The 22399-nt window shown below is 45.7% G+C and overlaps 1 protein-coding gene across 1 annotated transcript in view; it reads left to right on the top strand.

Annotated features, from left to right (window-relative positions):
- The window catches only part of LOC120296812 (plexin-A4-like), a 203047-nt gene that overhangs the window by 169589 nt on the left and 11059 nt on the right, over positions 1 to 22399 (top strand). Inside the window, exons 25-28 of the mRNA XM_039318823.1 lie at positions 6993 to 7092; positions 8259 to 8449; positions 12671 to 12840; positions 15509 to 15721. Coding sequence (XP_039174757.1) covers positions 6993 to 7092; positions 8259 to 8449; positions 12671 to 12840; positions 15509 to 15721 — 674 coding nt within the window. The remainder of the gene's footprint in view (positions 1 to 6992; positions 7093 to 8258; positions 8450 to 12670; positions 12841 to 15508; positions 15722 to 22399) is intronic.

Genomic DNA, 22399 nt, shown 5'->3' with positions numbered 1-22399 from the left:
AGGGGGTTGGACTAGATGACCTCCAAGGTCCCTTCCAACTTTACTACTACTACTACTACTACTACTATTATTATTATTATTATTATTATTATTATTATTATTATTATTATCCTTGTGGAACTGGATGTGAAACAGTTCAATATCAGAGGGGCCTCGCTGCTCCTCTCTGAGCTTGTTTGTTTTCTTGTAGATGTTTCATGATCCAAACTAGGTAACGTCATCAATGCTGATGATGTTACCTAGAGGGGTAATGAAACGTCTGCAAGAAAACAACCAAGCTCAGAGAGCATCAAGGACCCCACAGTTCTTTTCTTCCACCTCCTCCTCCTTCTTTCTCCTTCCTTCCTTCCTTCCCTCCTTCCTCTTTCTTTCTTTCTTTCTTTCTTTCTTTCTTTCTTTCTTTCTTTCTTTCTTTCTTTCTTTCTTTCTTTCTTTCTTTCTCTCTCCTCCTCACAAGTAACAATAAGAATGGCCAGCTGCCCCGTTACACCCTCCATCGTGGCTCCCCTACCAGTTCTCATCGTGATATATTCGATCGAGGAAACGGCAGCTGCCCACAGAAAGATTCAGTGGGAAATAAGGTGCTGAGCATTGTGTGATGGGGATTATTTTTCTTTTTTCTCGTAATGGTACGGATCGAAAAGGAGGGGGTGGGGGAAGAAAGAAAGGGAAAGGATTGATTGCAGACCTCATGTCCCTTTTCCAAAAGAATGCCTTCGGAGTAAATGGGATTCAGCTCCAGTCCTGAGCAGTCAACGTTGTAAAATATGAAACTCCCGGTCCAAGACAGAGTTACTTACCAGTATGTTTTCACTTACAACGGGGTGAAATATAGCCTCCCCTGGGCCCATTTTTCCTGCCTTTCTGACCCCCTCCCTCTCCTGCCCCCCCACCCCCAATGTTACCTGTATTTCATAGTGACAGCGGTGATGAAAAGTAACAGCAGGAACAATCAGACTTCACTTTGCGGAGTTGCTGACAATAGCGCATGACGCCCGCAACGCACTCATAAATCCAATTACGAGTGAAGGCAACATTTTTTCTCTCTACAGCGTGGCAGCCTGGAAAGGACCAAATCCAGCCCAAATTTTCAAGAATGCTGTTTTTTTCTCTTTCCTGGCACTCAATTTCCCCACCTGCTGTGGGTGCATTTTCTATCCCAGCCATCTGTCCCCAACCCCTATCCAGGAGAAAAAGAGCCAGACTCTCACATTCATTTCTCTCTCCAAAAGGATTACACAGGTAATTCTGGGCTTAAGACCACAAGAGACCCCCAAATTCCCAAAGGTTAACAACAACAACAATAATAATAATAATAATAAAGTTGGGACCGTGGAGGTCATCTAGTCCAGGGCTTTTCAACCAGTGGTACGGGTACCACCTGTGGTACATTGGCACCTGGCAGATGGTACGCGACCCTCCTAGAAAAATAGCAGGGGAGAGGAATGAGCTGACCTGGAGACAGCACCAAACAAGCCTGAGCGAGAGACGGCTGGACCTACAGGGCAGTCAGGGCTCAGCGGAAGCGCCAGGATCAATGCTGCTTTCCAGCTGATTGGCGCTTTTTGGGACTGTCAGGGCTCAGCAGAAGCACCAAGATCAGCGCCAGGCTCCAGCTGGAGCTTGGTGCTGATCCTGGCACTTCTGCTGAGCCCAGAAGAAGCACCAATCAGCTGGAATGTTGCAGCATCTCCAGGGTCTTGTGATTTACATTCAGATGCTTGGCAACCGATTCATATTTATGACGGTCACAGTGTCCCAGGGTCACGTGAAGTGACCAAAACCTGCTGCAACCACCCAGCAAACCGGGGGGGGGGAATAAAAACCAAACACTCCCCCACCCCACCCCCGCTGCCAATCCTCAACAGAAATGCTCACAACAATGAAAACCTCGGACAGGAGGAAGAGTGCAGCCGGGCGGGCAGGCAGGTGTCTTGCTCGGCTGTGGCTTGGGGGGGGGCACTTTTTTCAGTGCCATTGTAACTTCGAACAGTCACTAAGCGAACTGTTGTAAGTCGAGGACTACCTGTACTTTATCACTTTTTTCCTTTTTTTTTTGGGTCATCAAGTTTTTGACACCTTGCTAGGCAACTGGTGGTACTCGGATGTTGCCATATCCTAAAAGTGGTACACTGGGTGAAAAGGTTGAAAAGCCCTGATCTAGTCCAACCCCCTGCTCACGTTCGGAAACCCAACCCCTACAAGCTCGGAGAACGGACCCTCACCCTCATCCTACTCCCTAAGCTGCAGATATTCGCCACGAATGGGAGCCCCAAATTTATCTCACGAAGGAAAACCTTTAACGCAAATTCTCCCCCCCAGTTTACGACTTTTCTTGTCCCGGTTGTTAAGTGAATCACTGCAACGGTTAAGTTAGTGGCACGGTTGTTAAGTGAATCTGTCTTCCCCCTGTGGACTTTGCTTGTCAGGGCGCCGCAAAAGAGGGGGTCATATGACACCCCCCCCGGGATGCTGCGACCGTTGTAAATATGAGTCAAGTTGCCAAGAGTCCACATTTTGGGGACGCTGCCAGGGTCGTGAGTGTGAAAAACGGCCGTCGGTCACTTTTTTCAGCGCTGTTGTAACTTGGGACAGTCACTAAATGAACCATTGTAAGTCAAGGACTACCTGCAATTGATGAGAGATTTTTAACATGGAAAAAAACATGCTTTTCTAGGGAAGTCTACCCCAGCCTAGAGAGAGTCCTCGAATTACAGCCGTTATTTAGAATGGAATGGAATAGAATAGAAAATATGGAATGGAATGGAATAGAATAGAATAGAATAGAATAGAATAGAATAGAATAGAATAGAATAGAATAGAATAGAATAGAGAATAGAATAGAATAGAATAGAATAGAATAGAATAGAATAGAATAGAATAGAATAGAATAGCAAGGAGAATAGAATAGAATAGAATAGAATAGAATAGAATAGAATAGAATAGAATAGAATAGAATAGAATAGAATAGAATAGAATAGAAGAATGAATGGAATAGAATAGAGTAGAGTAGAGTAGAATAGAAAGTATGGAATGGAATGGAATGGAATGGAATGGAATAGAATAGAATAGAATAGAATAGAATAGAATAGAATAGAAGAATGAATGGAATAGAGTAGAGTAGAGTAGAGTAGAGTAGAATAGAAAATATGGAATGGAATGGAATGGAATGGAATAGAATAGAATAGAATAGAATAGAATAGAATAGAATAGAATAGAATAGAATAATGAATGGAATAGAGTAGAGTAGAGTAGAATAGAAAGTATGGAATGGAATGGAATGGAATAGAAAAGAGAAGAGAAGAATGAATGGAATAGAATAGAGTAGAGTAGAGTAGAGTAGAGTAGAATAGAAAGTATGGAATAGAATGGAATGGAATGGAATGGAATAGAATAGAATAGAATAGAATAGAATAGAATAGAATAGAATAGAATAGAATAGAATAGAATAGAATAGAACAGTGTTTCCCAAACTTGACAATTTTAAGGCATGTGGACTTCAACTCCCAGAATTCCACAGCCAGCAATGCTGGCTGTGGAATTCTGGGAGTTGAAGTCCACATGCCTTAAAATTGTCAAGTTTGGGAAACACTGGAATAGAAGAATGAATGGAATAGAATAGAATAGAATAGAATAGAATAGAATAGAATAGAATAGAATAGAATAGAATAGAATAGAATAGAATAGAATAGAATAGAATAGAGAGACCATAGAGGTCTTCTAGTCCAGCCCCCGGCTTAAGCAGGAGAACCTATACCATTTCAGATATGACAGTCTAGTCTCTTCTTAAAAGCCTCCAGTGATGGAGCACTCAAAATTTCTAAAGGCAAGCTGTCCCACCGGTTAATTGTCCTCACTGTTAGGAAGTTTCTCCTTAACTCCAGAATGTGGAGCAAAGTCTACAACAAACTCTTTGCCTGAATCCACACGCTGCTCTGTTCATCTTGTCCCTCAGTAAATCCATATGCAAAGAAGTAGAAGAGAATATATATCTCAGAGCTGAACTGTGGGGTCCTTGGTGTTCTCTGAGTTCAGTTGTGAAATTTAAATTAAAGGGAGACTAGTCTAGCTATTTCTGAGTTTGGTTGTTTTCCTGCAGACATTTCATGACCCAACTAGGTAACATCATCAGTGGTGAGTGTGGGGTTGACTCCCTGTTTAGATAGGCAATAGCTTGCCCCTCCCGTGTTGGCGGGGAGGTGTGCTTTTCTCCTTGGTAATTCCTTGATGAGGGTATTGTTTTCTGCTTGATTATTTGTCTGGTGTTAATCCCTGCTTATCTGCTGTTGATTGCTGGAGGGGATATATTCTGGTCTCTTTGTTTCCTTCTTAGCTTTCTTTCATTGTTTCTTTTGAATGGCGTGTAAATGTGGTCTATCGCTATGTGTCAATCAGCCATCAATCGTCTATTGCAATCATCGCCTATTCTATTCAGCAATCATGATCTATTCAGCCATCAATAGACACACAGAGATGTGGATATGGATCACCAGGCTCATCGATAGATACAGAGAGAGAGGTGGATATGTGGAGAGCATCAAAGGCTCCCAAAATCCATATGCAAATTATATTTCTCTCAACGATGTTCAAATCAGCTGCCTGCACAAGAATCCATGACGAGCCAAGGAAGGGCAGACTTCCTTGTCGCAACTTGATAGTAAGTTGGAACTCATGGCCTTGAGTCCTGGATCTGATGATCTCATTGGATGAGAGAGTCTTCTCAATGGCCCCTTGAGTTTGAAGGGGACTTCTCTTCTCAAGCCTACTGAATCCCAGTTCCATCATCCTTCTCATGGTTTTTTTTTTCTTATTTCTGGTCCCCTGAAGATCTTAATGTCCTTCTCTGGACCAGTTTCTCTGAATTCTTCTTGAAGAACAGTGACCAGAGCCAGAACCAGCACTTGGGATGGGTGTGACCAACACAGTATAATTAATTGGAAATTCTTTCCTTCTTGTAACATCAAAACTATACTTTGGCTGAGAGCTAGCTAGATAGCTAGATACTGCTAGATAGATAGATAGATAGATAGATAGATAGATAGATAGATAGATAGATAGATAGATAGATAGATAGATATACTGCTAGATAGAGATAGATAGATAGATAGATAGATAGATATAAATATAAATAGATAGATAGACAGATAGATAGATACTGCTAGATAGAGATAGATAGATAGATAGATAGATAGATAGATAGATAGATAGATAGATAGATATAAATATAAATAGAGATAGATAGATAGATACCGATATAGATAGATGGATGGATAGATAGATAGATAGATAGATAGATAGATAGATAGATAGATACCACTTGATAGCTAGATATAGAGATAGATATAGAGATAGAAATATATATATTTCTATATATATATATATATATGTAGGTCTTTGGTTGTTCGGGTTTTCTCCCGCGTAAAATTGGAAGTGTCTTGGCGACGTTTCGACGAAGTCCCATTCGTCATCTTCAGGCTGGTGTTTTCAGCTTCGTGCTTCGAGCAGCACGAAGCTGAAAACACCAGCCTGAAGATGACGAATGGGACTTCGTCGAAACGTCGCCAAGACACTTCCAATTTTACGCGGGAGAAAACCCGAACAACCAAAGACCTACATACAAACACCCGCGAAAACCTCAGAAAACAAAATATATATATTTGTTTATATATATAAATATATATATATATATATATATAATATATATATATATAATATATATATAATATATATAATATATATATATATAAACCAACAGAAGAATAAGTGCACGCATTGAAGAACATAAGAACTCAGTCAAAAAAGAGGAACCAACATCTTCCCTGGTCCAACACCTTAAAGCCACAGGACATGAAATTGACTTTAAAAATACCAGAACCATTGCCAAAAGTGAACATTTTAATAACAGAATAATCAGAGAAGCCATCGAGATAGAAAAACGCCCACACAGCATGAACAAGCGAGATGATACCTCCCGCCTACCAGCCATTTGGAAACCGCCCTTATTGACAAACGACTCCCTAACCCCAAAATCTTAAACCCCTCTGCAACTCAGACTAACCTGAGCACAACCAAACAGAACACTCCCCCAGCCAATCAGAGCACAGCCAACCCCCTAACCAGCCCCTTCAGAACACACCTCCACCCAATCAGAACACAGCCAAGCTCCCATCCAATCAGTTCATACCCTCACTGGCAGTTAAAAGGAAGAAACAGCTAAAACCACACATTGCTGCTCAAAGCAAGAAGCTAAAAACACCAGCCTGAAGATGACGAATGTGACTTCATCGAAACGTTGCCAAGACACTTCCAATTTTACGCGGGAGAAAACCCGAACAACCAAAGACCTATATATATATATATATATATATATATATATATAAAGAGAGAGAGAGAGATCTTGTAACATCAAAACTATACCTATACCTTATATATATTTCCATCAGTCAAAATATAGTTTTGAGATATATATATATATGTGTTTGTATGTATGGCCAAGGTTTCTCTATCAGTTGTGTCTGGCGGGGCCTGGTGCTCCTTCTCTGTTTTTTGGCCGAGGGAGCCAGTGTTGTCCGATGCCAATTTAGCGGCCATGTGGCCAGCCTGGCTATATGCCAAAGATGCAAGGAACGCTGTTGCTTTCCCACCAAAGTGGTACCTATTAATCTACTCGCATCTGCCTGCCTAGGTGAGCAGGAGCAGGAGGCAAGGAACAGGAGCTCTCCCCGTTATGCAAAGTTCAGGTCTCAAATCCGGGCCGTGAATTCTTCAAGCTCAACTTCTTTTAACTGCTGAGTCCTCGCGCACACACACACACACACACACACACACACCTTCCACATATACAAAATGGGTGCAAAACTCGCTTAGCCAATGTCTCGCTTAGCAACAAAACTATGGGCTCAATTGTGGTTGTAAACTGAGGACTACCTGTACTGCATTGGTGTCTTTTGCATAACTGCATGGGATTGATAACGGTCCGTTCCTTTTTTTAGGTGCCAGACGGGTCTCTGGTGGCTTTGGTGTCCAAGCAAGTTACTGCTTACAACGCAGTGAACAATTTCACCGTCTCAAGGACTTCGGCAAGCAAGTATGGTAAGGATTTTTCCATCAGAGGCATGTGAGGAGGCGAAAGTCAGTGAGGACATATAGACCATCCTTTTCCAGATGGTTTAGACCAGGGGTGGGGAACCATGACCCTTTTATGACGTGTGAACTTCAACTCCCAGAATTCCTGAGCCAGCCATGCTGAGGGGAAAGGGAGAGGTTTCCATGCTGAGCCCTGCTGGCTCAGGAATTCTGGGAGTTGAAGTCCACACATCATAAAAGGGCCCTGGTTCCCCATCCCTGGTTTACACACTGAGAGGACAGTAACAATCTGACAAGCCCTGAGGAACACAAATTACAGAATAATCTCTATAATAAAATATGGCCAAAATTGTGAGAAATAATATATAATTTGGAGTTGAATGTCCTACACCCAGTGGTGGAATTCAGCCGGCTCGCACCACTTTGGTAGAACCGGTAGCTAATTTTTTGTTGCCCAGGCCCAGAACGGACTTCCGGAAGCAGCATCCCCACAGAGAACCGGTTGTTCACATGTTTGAATCCCACCACTGCCTACACCCCGGAACAAAATACATGAAGTAACAAATAACAGAACAGAACAACGAGACTGGAAGGGGACCTTGGGGATCAAATCAAACTTTGAACATCTCGATCCAGCTGTTTTTAGACTAGCAACTCATTCCTCAATACACCGCTCCAGTTACTCTTAGGAAAACCAGTTCAAATCCAATAAAGAAAACCATTGGTAGCTTACATTTGAAATGAGCGCTCCTTGGTGCTCTCTGAGCTGGGTTGTTTTCTTGCAGACGTTTCATGACCCAACTAGGTAACATCATCAGTGCTAGAAGGGAAGGGGGATTGTGGAGAGGAGGAGGAGGAGGAGGAGGGGGAGAATTGTGGGCTCCTTGGTGCTGTCTGAGCTGGGTTGTTTTCTTGCAGACGTTTCGTGACCCAACTAGATGACATCATCAGTGCTAGGAGGGAGTGGGGTTTGCTCTCTGTTTATATACAGCACAAGCCTCTTGTGGCACTGATGTTGTTACCTAGTTGGGTGATGAAACGTCTGCAAGAAAACAACCCAGTTCAAACAGCACCAAGGATTCCCTCGCCGTTTCAATCCCCCCCCCCACACACACACTTAGACCTTGGAAGACCATCTTCAAGGATTTGTGTCCCATTTTGTGCTTTTTCAGAAAACATGATCCGATACACCGGAAGTCCGGACAGTTTGCGTTCCCGGACGCCCATGATTACGCCCGACCTAGAAAGTGGTGTGAAGATGTGGCATTTAGTGAAGAACCACGAGCATGGCGATCAGAAAGAAGGGGATCGAGGGAGCAAGATGGTATCTGAAATCTACCTGACAAGGCTGCTAGCCACTAAGGTAGGTGAGGCTGGAAAGAAGGGTCTGGACCCCAAAAGGGAAGGGGGGGGAACAGAAAAAAATGGAATTGTGCCAATCAAAGAGAATCTTTGTAGCTGAGGGTTGAATTGTGGGATCCTTGGTGCTCTCTGAGCTGGGTTGTTTTCTTGCAGACATTTCATCACCCAACTAGGTAACATCATCAGTGCTAGAAGGGGGGGTTGTGTAGAGGAGGAGGAGGAGGAGTAAGAGGACTGTGTGGGTCCTTGGTGCTCTCTGAGCTGGGTTGTTTTCTTGCAGACATTTCATGACCCAACTAGGTAACATCATCAGTGCTAGAAGAGAGTGGGGTTTGGGGGGGGGAAGAGAAGAAGAAGAAGAAGAGGAGGAGGAGGAGGAGGAGGAGGAGGAGGAGGAGGAGGAGGAGGAGGAGGAGGAGGAGGAGGAGGAGGAGGACTACTGTGGGGTCCTTGGTGCTCTCTCAGCTGGGATGTTTTCTTACAGACGTTTCATCGCCCAACTAGGTAACATCATCAGTGCTAGAAGGGAGTGGGGCTTGCTCTCTTTTTATATACAAGTGACTTTCCCTCAGTTGGTAGAACTGTTCTTGGTGTCTTGATGATTGTTTATTGTTGGAATCCTTGTCTTCAACCTAGTGAAGTCAATATGGTAAGTTATTAAAGTTCTAAGAGATATTTCCAACCGTGACCCCATCAATGAGGTCTTGCACCTTTCCTGCAGCTCCAATCAATTAAACCAGGGGTGCTTCAACCTTGGCTACCTTAAGACCTGTGGATTTCACGGCTGGCTGGGGAATTCTTCCATAAGTCTTAAAGTCGCCATGGTTGCAAACCTCTGTATTAAATCCTAATTTTTGTGATACCTTCCTGATGCAAGCATTGTTCGCCATTTGCAGAAATGGCCCTGTTCCACCTCATTTCTCATCTGCAAGGGGTTCCTCAGGAGAAGAGCCTTTAGTGGAAGGCAGGAGGGAGAAAGAGAGAGTCAGAGACAGAAAAAGAGAGAGGGGAAAAAAAGAGGGAGAAAAAAAGAGGGAGAAAGAAAAAGAAAGAGAGAAAGAGTGACAAAGAGAAAGAGACAGAGGAACGAAAAGAAAGAGACATAGAGAAAGAGAGAGAGAGAGAAACAGTAAAAGAGAGAGAAAGAAAGAAAAAGAAAAAGACAGATACAAAAGAAGAGAAAGGGAGAGAGAGAAAGAGTACAAGAGAGAAAGAGACAGAAAAAAAGAGACAGAGAAAGAGAAACAGAAAGAGACAGAGATACAAAAGAAAGAAAGAAGGAAGGAAAAGAAAGAAAGAAAGAAAGAAAGAAAGAAAGAAAGAAAGAAAGAAAGAAAGAAAGGGAGAGGGAGAGGCAGGGAGGGAGAGAGACAGAGAGAGTGACAGAGAGACAGAAAAAAAAGAGAAAGGGAGAAAGAGAAAAAGATAGAGATACAAAAGAAAGAGAAAGAAAGAGGGGGAGAGAGAAAGTAAAAGAGAGAAAGAAAGAGACAGAGAGAAACAGAAAGAGACAAAGAGAGAGTGAAACAGAAAGAGACAGATACAAAAGAAAGGAAGAAAGAAAGAAAGAGGGAGCGGGAGAGAGGGAGAGGGAGAGAGAGAGAGAGACAGACCAGAAAGAGTGAAACAGAGAGAAAGAGAAAAAGACAGATACAAAAGAAAGAGAAAGAAAGAGAAGGGGGAAAGAGAAAGAGTAAAAGAGAGAGAGAGAGAAAGAAAGAAAGAGACAGAGAGAAAGAGACAGAAACAGAAAGAGACAGACATACAAAAGAAAACGAAAGAAGGAAAAGAAAGAGGGAGAGGGGAGAGAGAGAAAAAAAAGAAAGAAAGAAAAAGACAGATACAAAAGAAAGAGAAAGAAAGAGAAGGGGGAGAGAGAAAGAGTAAAAGAAAGAGACAGAAAAACAGAAAGAGACAGAGATACAAAAGAAAGAGAAAGAAAAGGAAGAAAGAGGAAGGGGGAGAGAGAGAGGGAGAGGGAGGAGAGAGAGACAGAGAAAAAAAGAAAAAGACAGACAAAAGAAAGAGGGGGAGAGAGAAAGTAAAAGAAAGAGAGAGAAAGAAAGAGAAAAAGAGACACACAGAGAGAAACAGAAAGAGGCAGAGATACAAAAAAAGAGAAAGGAAAAAAAGAAAGAGGAAGGGGGAGAGAGAGAGAGAGAGAGAGAGACTCCCAAATGGGTTGCTTGACAAGGAAACCGTCTCTCCTCCACGGAGGTGTTGACCTCAGCTGAAGCGCTGGAGAGGAAGGAAGCTCTCGGCTGTCACCCGAGCGCAGGGCTTCCAGGGGAGATGATTTGTGTGTGACAGCTTTATAATTCTCCGTTGTTGACTTTCGGCCCAGGGAAGACGGCGAAGGTGGTTTAACACTCAGCGCCTCCCATCTTTTCCTTGCTCACCGCCAAGGCTGGGCGATTTATGCAGCATTGATTTTGCTGACACTTTCGAAGCGCCAAACCCAGCAGAGCAAAGGGGGGGGGGAACCGGTGCAGGCAGGGAAGGGAAGTGATTTCCCAGAGACAAATGGGGGGGTCCCTTTGTGGGGGTGCTGGCTCCCTTTTTCTCCCCCCCCCCCGCGCTGACCATGCCCTGCCCCTGATGGCGCCCGTGAATGCCATCTTGGCTTATATTTCCTCTGAACAAGTCAGCTGAGATACGTTTGCCTTTGGTGGTGGCTCATTTTATTTATTTATTTATTTGTTTGTTTATGAGACTTATATACCGCTTTAAGTGCAAGCACTCTCTAAGCGGTGTACACCAGTAAGCAATGTATATATATATTTACATTGCCCCCAACAATCTGGGTCCTCATTTTACCTACCTCGGAAGGATGGAAGGCTGAGTCAACCTTGAGCCGGTGAGATTTGAACCGCTGACCTGCTGAACACAGTCAGCTAAAGTGGCCTGCAGTACTGCACTCTAACTGCTGCGCCACCTTGGCTCATTTTGTGTGGTTTTTGCAAGACCCGAACGAATCGAGAGCCTGGGGTAATTTCCTGGGATGGCCTGTTTCACACCACAGGCCCAGAGAACATAGACTCACAGATTGAAGGCACCTTAGAGGTCCTCTAGTCCAACCTCCTGCTCAAGCAGGAGACTCTATGCCATTCTGGAGAAATGGCTGATGCAATCTTTTCTTAAAAACCTCCAGTGTTGGAGCACCCACAACTTCTGTTCCACTGGTTAATTGTTCCAACTGTGAGGAAATTTCTCCTTAGTTCCGGGTTGCTTCTCTCCTTGGTTAGTTTCCACCTGTTGCTTCTTGCCCCACCTTCAGGTGCTTTGGAGACTAGCTTGACTCCCTCTTCTTTGGGGCAGCCCCTCAGATACTGGGAGAGTGCTATCATGTCACCCCTAGTGCTTCTCTTCGTTAGACAATCATATCTAGTTCCCTTAGTTGTTGATCACGATGGCATTAAGAAAATAACGGAGTTGGAAGGGACCTTGGAGGTCTTCTAGTCCAACCCCCAGCTCAAGCAGGAGACCCTACACCAGTGATGGCGAACCTTTTAGAGACCGAGTGCCCAAACTGCAACCCAAAACCCACTTATGGATCGTCGAGTGCTGGGTGGGTGTGGCCCATTGGGTGGGTGTGGCCCATTGGGTGGGCGTGGCTGCGGTGGTAACGGCAGACTGGGTGGGACTAAAAAGTTCAATCAATCCATTCCAACTTTGCAAGATCTTTTTTTTCCCCGCGAGAAGTTGAAATTGACTGATTGGACCTTTTTTTTTTTTTGCGTACGGCGGGGAGGCCTAAAGCGAAAAAGTTTTATAAAACCCAGCTGAAGGCCTAGGACTGGGGCGACAGCACGCGTGCCCACAGAGAGGGCTCTGCGTGCCGCCTCTGGCACCCGTGCCATAGGTTCTCCACCACTGCCCTATAGGATTTCAGTCAAATGGCTGCCCAATTTCTACTTAAAAACCTCCAGCAATGGAGTACCCACAACTTCTGGAGGCAGGTTATTCCACTGATTAATTTCTCCTTTGTTCTAGGTTGCTTCTCTCCTTGATTAGTTTCCATCCGTTGCTTCTTGTCCTGCCTTCAGGAGCTTTGGAGAATAGCTTGACTGCCTCTTCTTTGGGGCAGCCCCTCAAGTACTGGGAGACAATCCTCTTCATGGCGTTCCCCTTGCGAAATGTTTCTAATGTTGGTTTTAATCGTTTCAAAGCTTGGAATCCTGATTCGTTCTGGTTGTAACGTTTCGTTTTCTGGGTTGTCAAGGGCACTTTACAGAAGTTCGTGGACGACCTCTTCGAGACGATCTTCAGCACCGCACATCGGGGCAGTGCGCTGCCCCTGGCCATCAAGTACATGTTTGACTTCCTGGATGAGCAAGCCGATAAGCACAACATCCACGATCCTCACGTGCGGCACACCTGGAAGAGCAATTGGTGAGTGCTTCCCAAGAGCCCGGCACACCTGCCCTCCCAGCAGGACGAGGGAAGAGAAGGCCGTTTGGAGAGGGCTCTTAAAGTGTAAAGGAAGGTTTGGAAGGAGGGAGAGAAAAGAGAGGGGAAGGGAAGGAGGGAAGGAAGGAAGGAAGGAAGGAAGGAAGGAAGGAAGGAAGGAAGGAAGGAAGGAAAGAAAGAGAGAGAGAGAAAAAGGAAGGAAGGAAGAAAGGAGGAAGAAAGAAAGAAAAAAGAAAGAAAGGAAGGAAGGAAGGAAGGAAGGGAAAGGAAGGGAGGAAGGAAGGAAGGAAGGAAGGAAGAAAGAAGGAAGAAGAAAGAAAGAAGGAAGGAAGGAAGGAAGGAAGGAAGGAAGGAAGGAAGGAAGGAAGGAAGAAAGAAAGAAGGAAGAAGAAAGAAGGAAGGAAGGAAGGAAAAGAAAGAAAGGAAGGAGGAAGGAAGGAAGAGAAAGAAAGGAAGGAAGGAAGGAAGAAAAAAGGAAAGAAGGAAGGAGGAAGGAATGGAAAGGAAGGAAAAAGGAAGGAAGGAAGGAAGGAAGAAAAAGAAAGGAAGGAAGGAAGAAGGAAGAAGAAAGAAAGAAGGAAGGAAGGAAGGAAGAAAGAAGGAAGAAGAAAGAAAGAAGGAAGGAAGGAAGGAAAAGAAAGAAAGGAAGGAGGAAGGAAGGAAGAGAAAGAAAGGAAGGAAGGAAGGAAGAAAAAAGGAAAGAAGGAAGGAGGAAGGAATGGAAAGGAAGGAAAAAGGAAGGAAGGAAGGAAGAAAAAGAAAGGAAGGAAGGAAGAAGGAAGAAGAAAGAAAAGAAAGAAGGAAGGAAGAAAAAGAAAGGAAGGAAGGGGAAGGAAGGAAGGAAGAAAAAGAAAGGAAGGAGGAAGGAAGAGAAAGAAAGGAAGGAAGGAAGAAAAAAGGAAGGAGGAAGAAAGAAAGAAAGAAAGAAAGAAAGAAAGAAAGAAAGAAAGAAAGAAAGAAAGAAAGAAAGAAAGAAACTTGGAACTAATAAAACATTAGCATATTATTAACATCATCTGTGGCACTCATTTAAGGCTGATTGAAGCCACTCTGGTGGGGGGGCTTCTTTAAAGAGGGGGGGAAAGGGGTGGGCGTTGAAAGCGGGATTAAAGGAACGGAGACATGGTTTTGAGCAGATTCAATTAATTCCATGTCCGTTTCCCCAACTTCTTTCCTCACGATGTTTTCTTGACTTATCGCCCGCTCCTCCCTGCAAAGAGAGCAACACCCGGGGATTCAGGGAAATCAGAAACAGAGACTCACGAGGACATTAATAAAATAGCCAAGAACATGTCTTAGAAGGGATGGAGCTGGAGGACATTTCTCTTTGGGCTATTGGGGAACATTTCTCTTGGATTAAAACAATGGCGGGCGTTGACACTTGGGAAGGTGAGTGAGGATGAAGGACTCAGGAGAAACCCTTTCGAGCAATGTTTTTTGTCTGCTCAGTCAAAACATCTGCCTAGATGTCATCTAGAAATATCACAGTGAGCTTCTCCAAGGTGGTGCCCTCCAGATGTACAATCAGAGCTGGAAGGGACCTCGGAGGTCTTCTAGTCCAACCCCCTGCTCAAGCAGGAGATCCTATACCATGGCTGTCCAGTCTCTTCTTTAAAAAACCCAGTCATGAAGCACCCACAACTTCTGGAGGCAAGAGTTCCACTGGTTAATTGTCTCACTGTTAGGAAGTTTCTCCTTAGTTCCAGGTTGCTTCTCTCCTTGATGAGTTCCCATCTATTGCTTCTTGTCCTGCCTTCGGGGGCTTTGGAAAATAAGTGGACCCCCTTTTCATTGTGGCAGCCCCTCAAATGTTGGAACACTGCTATCATGGTCCCCCCTCGTCCTTCTCTTCGTTTGACTAGCCATTACCCAGTTCCTGCCACCGTTCTTCGTATGTTTTAGTCTCCAGGGTCTTTGATCCTCTGAATTATTCTTCTCTACACTTCTCCAAACTCCATTTGAATAAATGAATAAGTCCATTTTTCCAAAGTCTCAACATCTTTTTTTTTTTGTAACGTGATGACCAAAACTGGATTCCAAGTTGTGATGGCTTCCAAGTTGTCTCACTCACACCCAATGTGATGGAAAGCTGATTTAACATTATGAACAGCGTCTAGGGAAGGGTGATCCAAATTGCAGTGTTACGTGGCTTTGTGATTGTTGTTCAGTCGCTAAGTTGTGTCCAACCCCTCATGATCCCATGGACCACAGCATGCTAGGACCCCCGTCTTCCACTGTCTCCTGGAGTATGCCCAAATTCATGTTTGTTGTGTCGATCTAACCATCTCATCCTCTCGTGTTCCCTTCTCCTTTGGCCTTCAGTTGTAGGAACTCCTCGACGTATTCCTTTAGTAGCACTTTTCAAAGTTACAACGGCACGGAAGAAAGTGATTTATGACCATTTCCCCACACTTATGACCCATGAGCCAATCAATGGGGAAAGCCAGATTAATTTAACAAGCTTAACAACCATGGTGACTCAGTTAACAACCCGGGCAGAAGAGGTGGTAAAATTGGGAATTGTTCAGCAGTCCCATCAGTTTAGGGATGGAAGTTCGATTTCTAACTGTGGTGGTAAGTCAAGGACGACTCGTATTTGAGTTTTAAAAACCATAACACCTCCATGTCTTTTCTTCTGTCTTGACTTCAGCTTGCCCTTGAGGTTTTGGGTGAACATGATCAAAAATCCGCAGTTTGTCTTCGACATTCACAAGAACAGCATCACAGATGCCTGCTTATCGGTGGTAGCACAAACCTTCATGGATTCTTGTTCAACCTCAGAGCACCGTTTGGGCAAAGATTCCCCGTCTAATAAACTGCTTTATGCCAAGGATATCCCCAGCTACAAGAACTGGGTAGAAAGGTAGGTCTGACACTTTCTCTCTCTCTCTCTCTCTCTCTCTCTCTCTCTCTCTCTCTCTCTCTCTCTCTTTCCTTCTCTCTCTCTCTCTCTGCTTTCTTTCTTTTCTCTCTGCTGTCTTTTCTCCTCTCTCTCTTCATTCTGTAGCTCTTCTCTCTCTCTGCTTTCTCTCTCCTCTCTCTCTTCTCTCTCTCTCAATCTCTTCTTTCTCTTCTCTCTCTCTTTCTCTGTCCTTTCTTTCTCTCTGCTTTCTCTCTGCTCTTTCTTATCTTTTTCTCTCTTCTCTCCCTCTTCATTCTATCTCTCTCTTCCCTCTCTTTTCTATCTCTCTCAATCTCTTCGCTCTCTCTCTCGCTCTCTCTCCGTTCTCTCTCTTTCCTTCTCTCTCTCTCTCTCTGCTTTCTGTCTCTTCTCTTTCTTTTCTCTCTGCTGTCTTTTCTCCTCTCTCTCTTCATCCTGTATCTCTTCTCTCTCTGCTTTCTCTCTCCTCTCTCTCTTCTTTCTCTCTCAATCTCTTATTTCTCTTCTCTCTCTCTTCTCTCTCTCTTTCTCTGTCCTTTCTCTCTCTCTGCTTTCTCTCTCTGCTTTCTTTCTTTTCTCTCAGCTCTCTTCTTCTCTTTTTCTCTCTTCTCTCCCTCTTCATCCTGCCTCTCTCTCTTCTCTTTCTCTCTTTCTCTCTCTGTCCCTTCTCTCTCTCTGCTTTCTCTCTGCTCTCTCTTCTTATCTTTTTCTCTCTTCTCTCCCTCTTCATTCTATCTCTCTCTTCCCTCTCTCTCTTTTCTGTCTCTCTCAATCTCTTCTCTTTCTCTCTCTCTCCTCTTTCTCTCTCTCTTCTTTCTCTCTCTATAAGAGCATTACAGGTAGCTGTCAATTTACAAGACCACTGAAAAAAGTGGTCTCTTCTGACTGTTTTTCACACTTACGACCATTGCAGCCTCCCTGTGTTCACGTGATCAACATTTGGATACTAGTCAACTGCCTCATGACGGTTGCAACTGGCATGTACTGATGACGGTTGTAGGGTCCCGGGGGGTCACGTGACCCCCTTTTGCAACCTTCTGACGAGCGCAGTCTACAGGGGAAGTCAGATTCACTGAGCAACCCCGTTGCTAACTTAACAACTGCAGCGATTCACTTAACAACTGTGGCAAGAGAGGTCGTAAAATGGGGCCAACGCTCACTTAACAAACGGAAGGGAGGGAGGGAGGGAGGGAGAAAAGGAGGGAGGGAAGAATGGAGGGAGGGAGGCAGGAGGAAAGGAAGGAAGGGAGGGAGAAAAGGAGGGAGGGAAGAATGGAGGGAGGGAGGCAGGAGCAAAGGAAGGGAGGAAGGGAGGGAGGGAGAAAAGGAGGGAAGAAAGGAGGCAGGGAGGCAGGAGGAAAGGAAGGAAGGGAGGGAGGGAGAAAAGGAGGGAGGGAGGCAGGAGGAAAGGAAGGGAGGAAGGGAGGGAGGGAGAAAAGGAGGGAGGGAGGCAGGAGGAAAGGAAGGAAAGGAGAGAGGGAGAGAGGGAGGGAGAAGGAGAGGGAGACAAGAAGGGGAGGCAAGAATGGCAGGAGGCAGGCAGGAGGAAAGGAAGGAAGGAAGGAAGGAAGGAAGGAAGGAAGGAAGGAAGGAAGGAAGGAAGGAAGGAAGGAAGGAGGGGGAGGGAAGAGAAGGAGGGAAGAATGGTGGGAGGGAAGGGAGGGAGGGAGGGAGGGAGGGGAAGGCGAATGGAGGTTTCCAATGTTTCCTGTCAGATTCCGACAAGGAAATTCAATGGGGAAGCCAACAGGAAGTCAGAAGGTGCACCTGTTCCCTCTGTTGTTGTTGGGGTTTTTTTGCCTGTCCTTGGTCATTCTTTTTCTCTGCTCAGGTAAGGCAATATCTCTCAAACGATGACCCAATAGGCACAGGTCGACTAGCTCATAATTAAATGTCTCCAAGAACATCACACCACACTATTAGCCTCCCAGCAGAATTCTTTCCTTTTTGGCTCCGAGATTAAATTCGCTGGACGGTCCAAACCCACGCTGTTTCCTCTGACAGTTCCCCCGGAGGACCCACAGCCTTCTCCCGGACCGAGATCAGAGACGACAACTTGACCCTCACAACCCTGGCCGACATAATGAGCCCATCTCGCCTGCAGTCTGGTCAGTGACCCAGCCAGCCTTTGCAAAGCCCTCACAACGTTTACGACCTCCTTCCCTAGGGCTTGTAAGCAGCTTGCGTTTCCTCTCATCCTCGCGAACGTTGGCCTGGAGTGAAAATGGGAGCGTAATTAAGCCAGGGTATCTCCTGTGCTGCCTTTGGGTTGCTAAGAAACTGCATCGGTAGAAGGCGAAGTCTCCATCCAATTCTAAAAAATAATTATCTGGTCAATTGGGAACACGGCCGCGGCTGAGTTGAGCAAAATAGCCTTTCATATTGCCTACAACATAGAAGCCTTTAGCGGGTTTGGGCCTCTCTTCCTGACAAATGAGCTCACGCCAAGCTCGAAGAAAGGACGAGCAGTGGGGTGCTTCTCAAACAACGGTACAAAAACGGGAATGCCCGCTTTTTGAAGATTAACCGGCGCAGACTCGCCAAGTGGATTGAAGTGCCAACCGTCAGGAAAACAGGAAAAATAGGAGCTGCTAAACATGCCATTAGAACAGGAGTCCCCAACCCCCAGGCCGTGGACGAATACCAGGCCATGACATGCCAGCAACCGGTCCGCAGAAACAAGCAAAGCCCCATCCGCGGGATGCAGGCAGCACACGAAACCCCGCACCCCCCGGTCTGCGGAAAAACTTCTCTCCACGGAACCGGTCCCTGGTGCCCAAAAGGTTGGAGACCTCCACATTAGAACATCGGCACATCTCTGAGGCGTCAATCTGCACTGGGCACAGGTAGTGCCTCAATGTACAATGGTTCATTTAGTGACCGAAATTAACAGTGGCACTGAAAAAAAAAGGAACCGGTGACCATTTTTCACACTTACGACTGTGGTAGCCTCCCCACGGTCTCATGCTCAAAATTCGGACGCTTGGCAACTGACATGTACTTATGACGGTTGCAGTGTCCCGGAGTCGTGTGATCCCCTTTTGCGACCTTCTGACAAGCGAAGTCAATGGGGGGGAAGCCCGATTCACTTCGCACCCGTGTTCTTCACTTAACGACTGCCGTGGTTCGCTTAACAACTGTGGCAAGGAAGGTCGTGAAATGGGGCCAAATCCATTTCTTGCTTAGCGATGGACACTTTGGGCTCTGTCGCTGTCGTAAGTCGAGGACTTCCTGTGTTTTCACATCTTTCCTTGCTAACGTTCAAGCAGCATCTATTATCCCGTACGATGTATCCGTTATTTGGATTTATTGCACAAATCAAGATGGCCTTTGTCGCGTCAGCAAAGTTGCTGCTTTGGGACATGCAACAAGGCCTTGAAAGCACTTCCTAACTAAAGGAGTAGAGTTTACGCTGCAACCAGCCTCTAACACACCCAGATGTTTCTGTTCCCTTGTCAAGTGGTCACGGTTGCTATGGATGCTTTTTACGTGAGGCCTTTAAATCTGTTTGCTTGAGCTCATGATAAATAATCACTTTGTTTGTTGGGGTGTCAAGTGGTCAAGGTTGAGAAATGCTTCGGCTTCATCTGGTCTTTCCCAGCTGAGCTGTCTGTCTGGAAAGATTCCTGTGTTACAGGCAGTAAACAATAAAGTAGCTAGTATTACACAATGCGGGTCGGGCTGTTTGCAGTGGACAATACAGATCGTCCTCGACTTACCAACGCAGTTGAGCCCAAAATTTATGTTGTTAAGCGAGGCGTTTGCGACGTGAGCTTCACCCCATTTTATGGCTTTTCTTCCCACATTTGATAAGTGAATCCCTGCCCTTCTTCCTTTCGTCACATGGTTGTCAGGCGAATTTGACTTCCCCGTCGACTTTGTCAGAAGGCCACAAAAGGAAATCACTGCGACCATCATAAATATGAAGCGGTTGCCCAGCGTCTGAATTTTGATCACGAGATGCTGCAATGGTTGTGTGAAAAACGGTCATAAATCCCAGAACTGTTGTAACTCTGGAACAGTTGTTCAACAAACTGTTGTAAGTCGGCGACTACCTATATAATAGACCCGTGGTGGCGAACCTATGGCACGCATGCCACAGGTGGCACGCAGAGCCCTCTCTGTGGGCACGCATGCTGTCGCCCCAGTTCTAAGCCTTCAGCTGGGTTTTATAAAACTTTTTCGCTTTAGGCCTCCGCCATCGTGTGCAAAAAAAAAAAAGGTTCAATCAGTCAATTTCAACTTCTCTCAGGAAAAAAAAAGATCTCGTAAAGTTGGAATTGATTGATTGACCTTTTTAGTCCCGCCCAGTCTGCTGTTACCACTGGAGCCACGCTCACCCAATGGGCCACGCCCACCCAATGGGCCACGCCCACCCGGCACCTGACTATACATAAGTGGGTTTTGAGTTGCAGTTTGGGCACTCGGTCTCTAACACATTCGCCATCACTGTAATAGACCCTTGAGCTAAAATGTCCCATGTTGATATCCTTAGTAATGTGGGCATCAGCTCCGCTGTCTTCTTCTAGATGGATTTCAACCATCAAAACAGGTTGGTGCCACTAGGTTGCCACCATCACCTGGTTGTGTTTTCTTTGACTTTGTGGTTCTTCTGAGCTTCTGATGAAGACTTGCATGCCCCCTTGCACCTGAACGGCAGAGCGGTTGCGTAAATATGTCATTCCCCGTAATTGCCATCTTCTGTCTGCAACACATGGTCTCATTACCGGCGTTTCATATGCTAAATGATTATTAACGAGCTTCGTAACGAGCGGCAGCAGAAACCTCCTCCAAAGGCCCTCACAAGATAATTAGCTCCATGCCACAGCGGAAAAAAAAAAAAAAAACCCGGACCACCCTGGTAGATTACAGCACGAGGAGAGGCAATAATCGTTAATGAAGTTTCGCATTTCGATGAGCTGTCAAACCAAGTCAAAGGAAGGAAAGGCTTCCTCGTGGCGCAGGCACACATGGGTCTCTGCACCCTGAGAGTTGGCCCGAAGCTTCTGGAGGTCTCTTGTGCAAAAGCCCTCTTTGCAACATTGCCAAACTTACAACAGGTTGTCCAAGTGCAGAGAAGAGCAATTAAGATGATTAAAGGCCTGGAGACGAAAACATATGAAAAAAGGCATATGCAAGAATTGGGTATGGCTAGAAGGCCAGATCCTGAAGTTGAAACTCAAGTCCTTTGGCCACCTAATGAGAAGGAAGGACTCACTGGAGAAGAGCCTGATGCTGGGAAAGACGGAGGGCAAGAGAAGAAGGGGACGACAGAGAATGAGGTGGCTGGATGGAGTCCCTGAAGCAGGAGGCGTGAGCTTCAATGGACTCCAGAAGATGGTAGAGGACAGGAAGGCCTGGAGGAACGTTGTCCATGAGGTCGCGATGGGTCGGACACGACTTCACAGCTAACAACAACAACAAAGTCTAGAGTAAAGAAGGATTGAAGTCGTTCCACTGATTAATTGTCCTCACTGTCGGGAAGTTTCTCCTTAGTTCTAGGTTGCTTCTCTCCTTGATGAGTTTCCATCCGTTGCTTCTTGTCCTGCCTTCAGGCGCTTTGGAGCATAGCTTGACCCCCCCTCTTCTTTGTGGCAGCCCCTGAGATATTGGAACGCTGCTATCACGTCACCCCTACTCCTTGTCATGAAACCCTGTTGTACACTGCTTCCTCACTCAGCTATCTTGGTTAACTTCAACACAAATATTGATCCGTTTAATGTTTTATATTATTTGATCTTCCTGTAAGCCGCCTGGAGTCCAGTCTGGATGGCAAGACGGGGAAAGAAATGCTCTTCAAAATATCCCACCTCTTGCCTGAAGCCCAGCGGGCCGTTAAGAGTCCTTCCTCAACTGGAGAAGTCAATTACACAAACACAGAGCCTAGATCTGTCAGAGCCAGCCCGTGTCCTCCAGCCTCTTTCCGAGGGAAGCTTGATGGCTCCAGAGTAATAGAGGTATCTCTGAGCCTTTGACAGGAATAGGCACCCAGAGCCAGCTCTTTGCAAATTAATCTGTCAGGCCATCCTGGATGCCGTTCAAGGTTGATATTGGAAGAGCTTCACAAGGGCCATCTCTTGCTGGCTGTCTCTCCCAGGACATAAGAGCGTCTGAGTTATGACTGGAGAAGGAGGGAGAGCGGAAGAGAAGAGGAACGCAGGAGAAACTATCGGAGCTGAACAGCTAGACTACATGTATGCGACTTCAAACTAGCTCAGGGGTAGGTAACGTTGGCTCTTTTATGACTCGTGGACTTCAACTCCCCGAATTCCCGAGCCAGCATAGCTCGGGAATTATGGGAGGTGAAGTCCACGAGTCATAAAAGAGCCAAGGTTGCCTACCCCTGAACTAGCTACTTTATTGTTCTGTGGCCCATTACAGGAATCTCCCGACTGGTAGCTTTTGCCTGGGAAAGACCAGATAAGGCAGGGGTGTCAAACTCAATTTCATTGAGGGCCGCGTAAGCATTGTGGTTGCCCCTGGGGGGGGAGGTGGGTGTGGCCAGGGTGGGTGTGGCCTACTGGATGGGTGTGGATGGAGTGGGTGTGGCCCATTGGGTGGGCATGGCCAGCTCTACATCATTCGATTCAAGGGTGCCTGTGGGGGCCAGGGCAGGAGTGGAACAGATCTGAGGGTCCCTGGCAGAAAGGGGGGGGACCG

Source organism: Crotalus tigris, unplaced genomic scaffold (genome assembly GCF_016545835.1).
Source record: "Crotalus tigris isolate CLP2741 ecotype Arizona unplaced genomic scaffold, ASM1654583v1 scf7180000021570.357645, whole genome shotgun sequence".
Taxonomy (NCBI): Eukaryota; Metazoa; Chordata; class Lepidosauria; order Squamata; family Viperidae; genus Crotalus; species Crotalus tigris.
The sequence above is the reverse complement of the archived record's forward strand: the minus strand, read 5'-3'. Positions and strand labels throughout refer to the sequence as shown.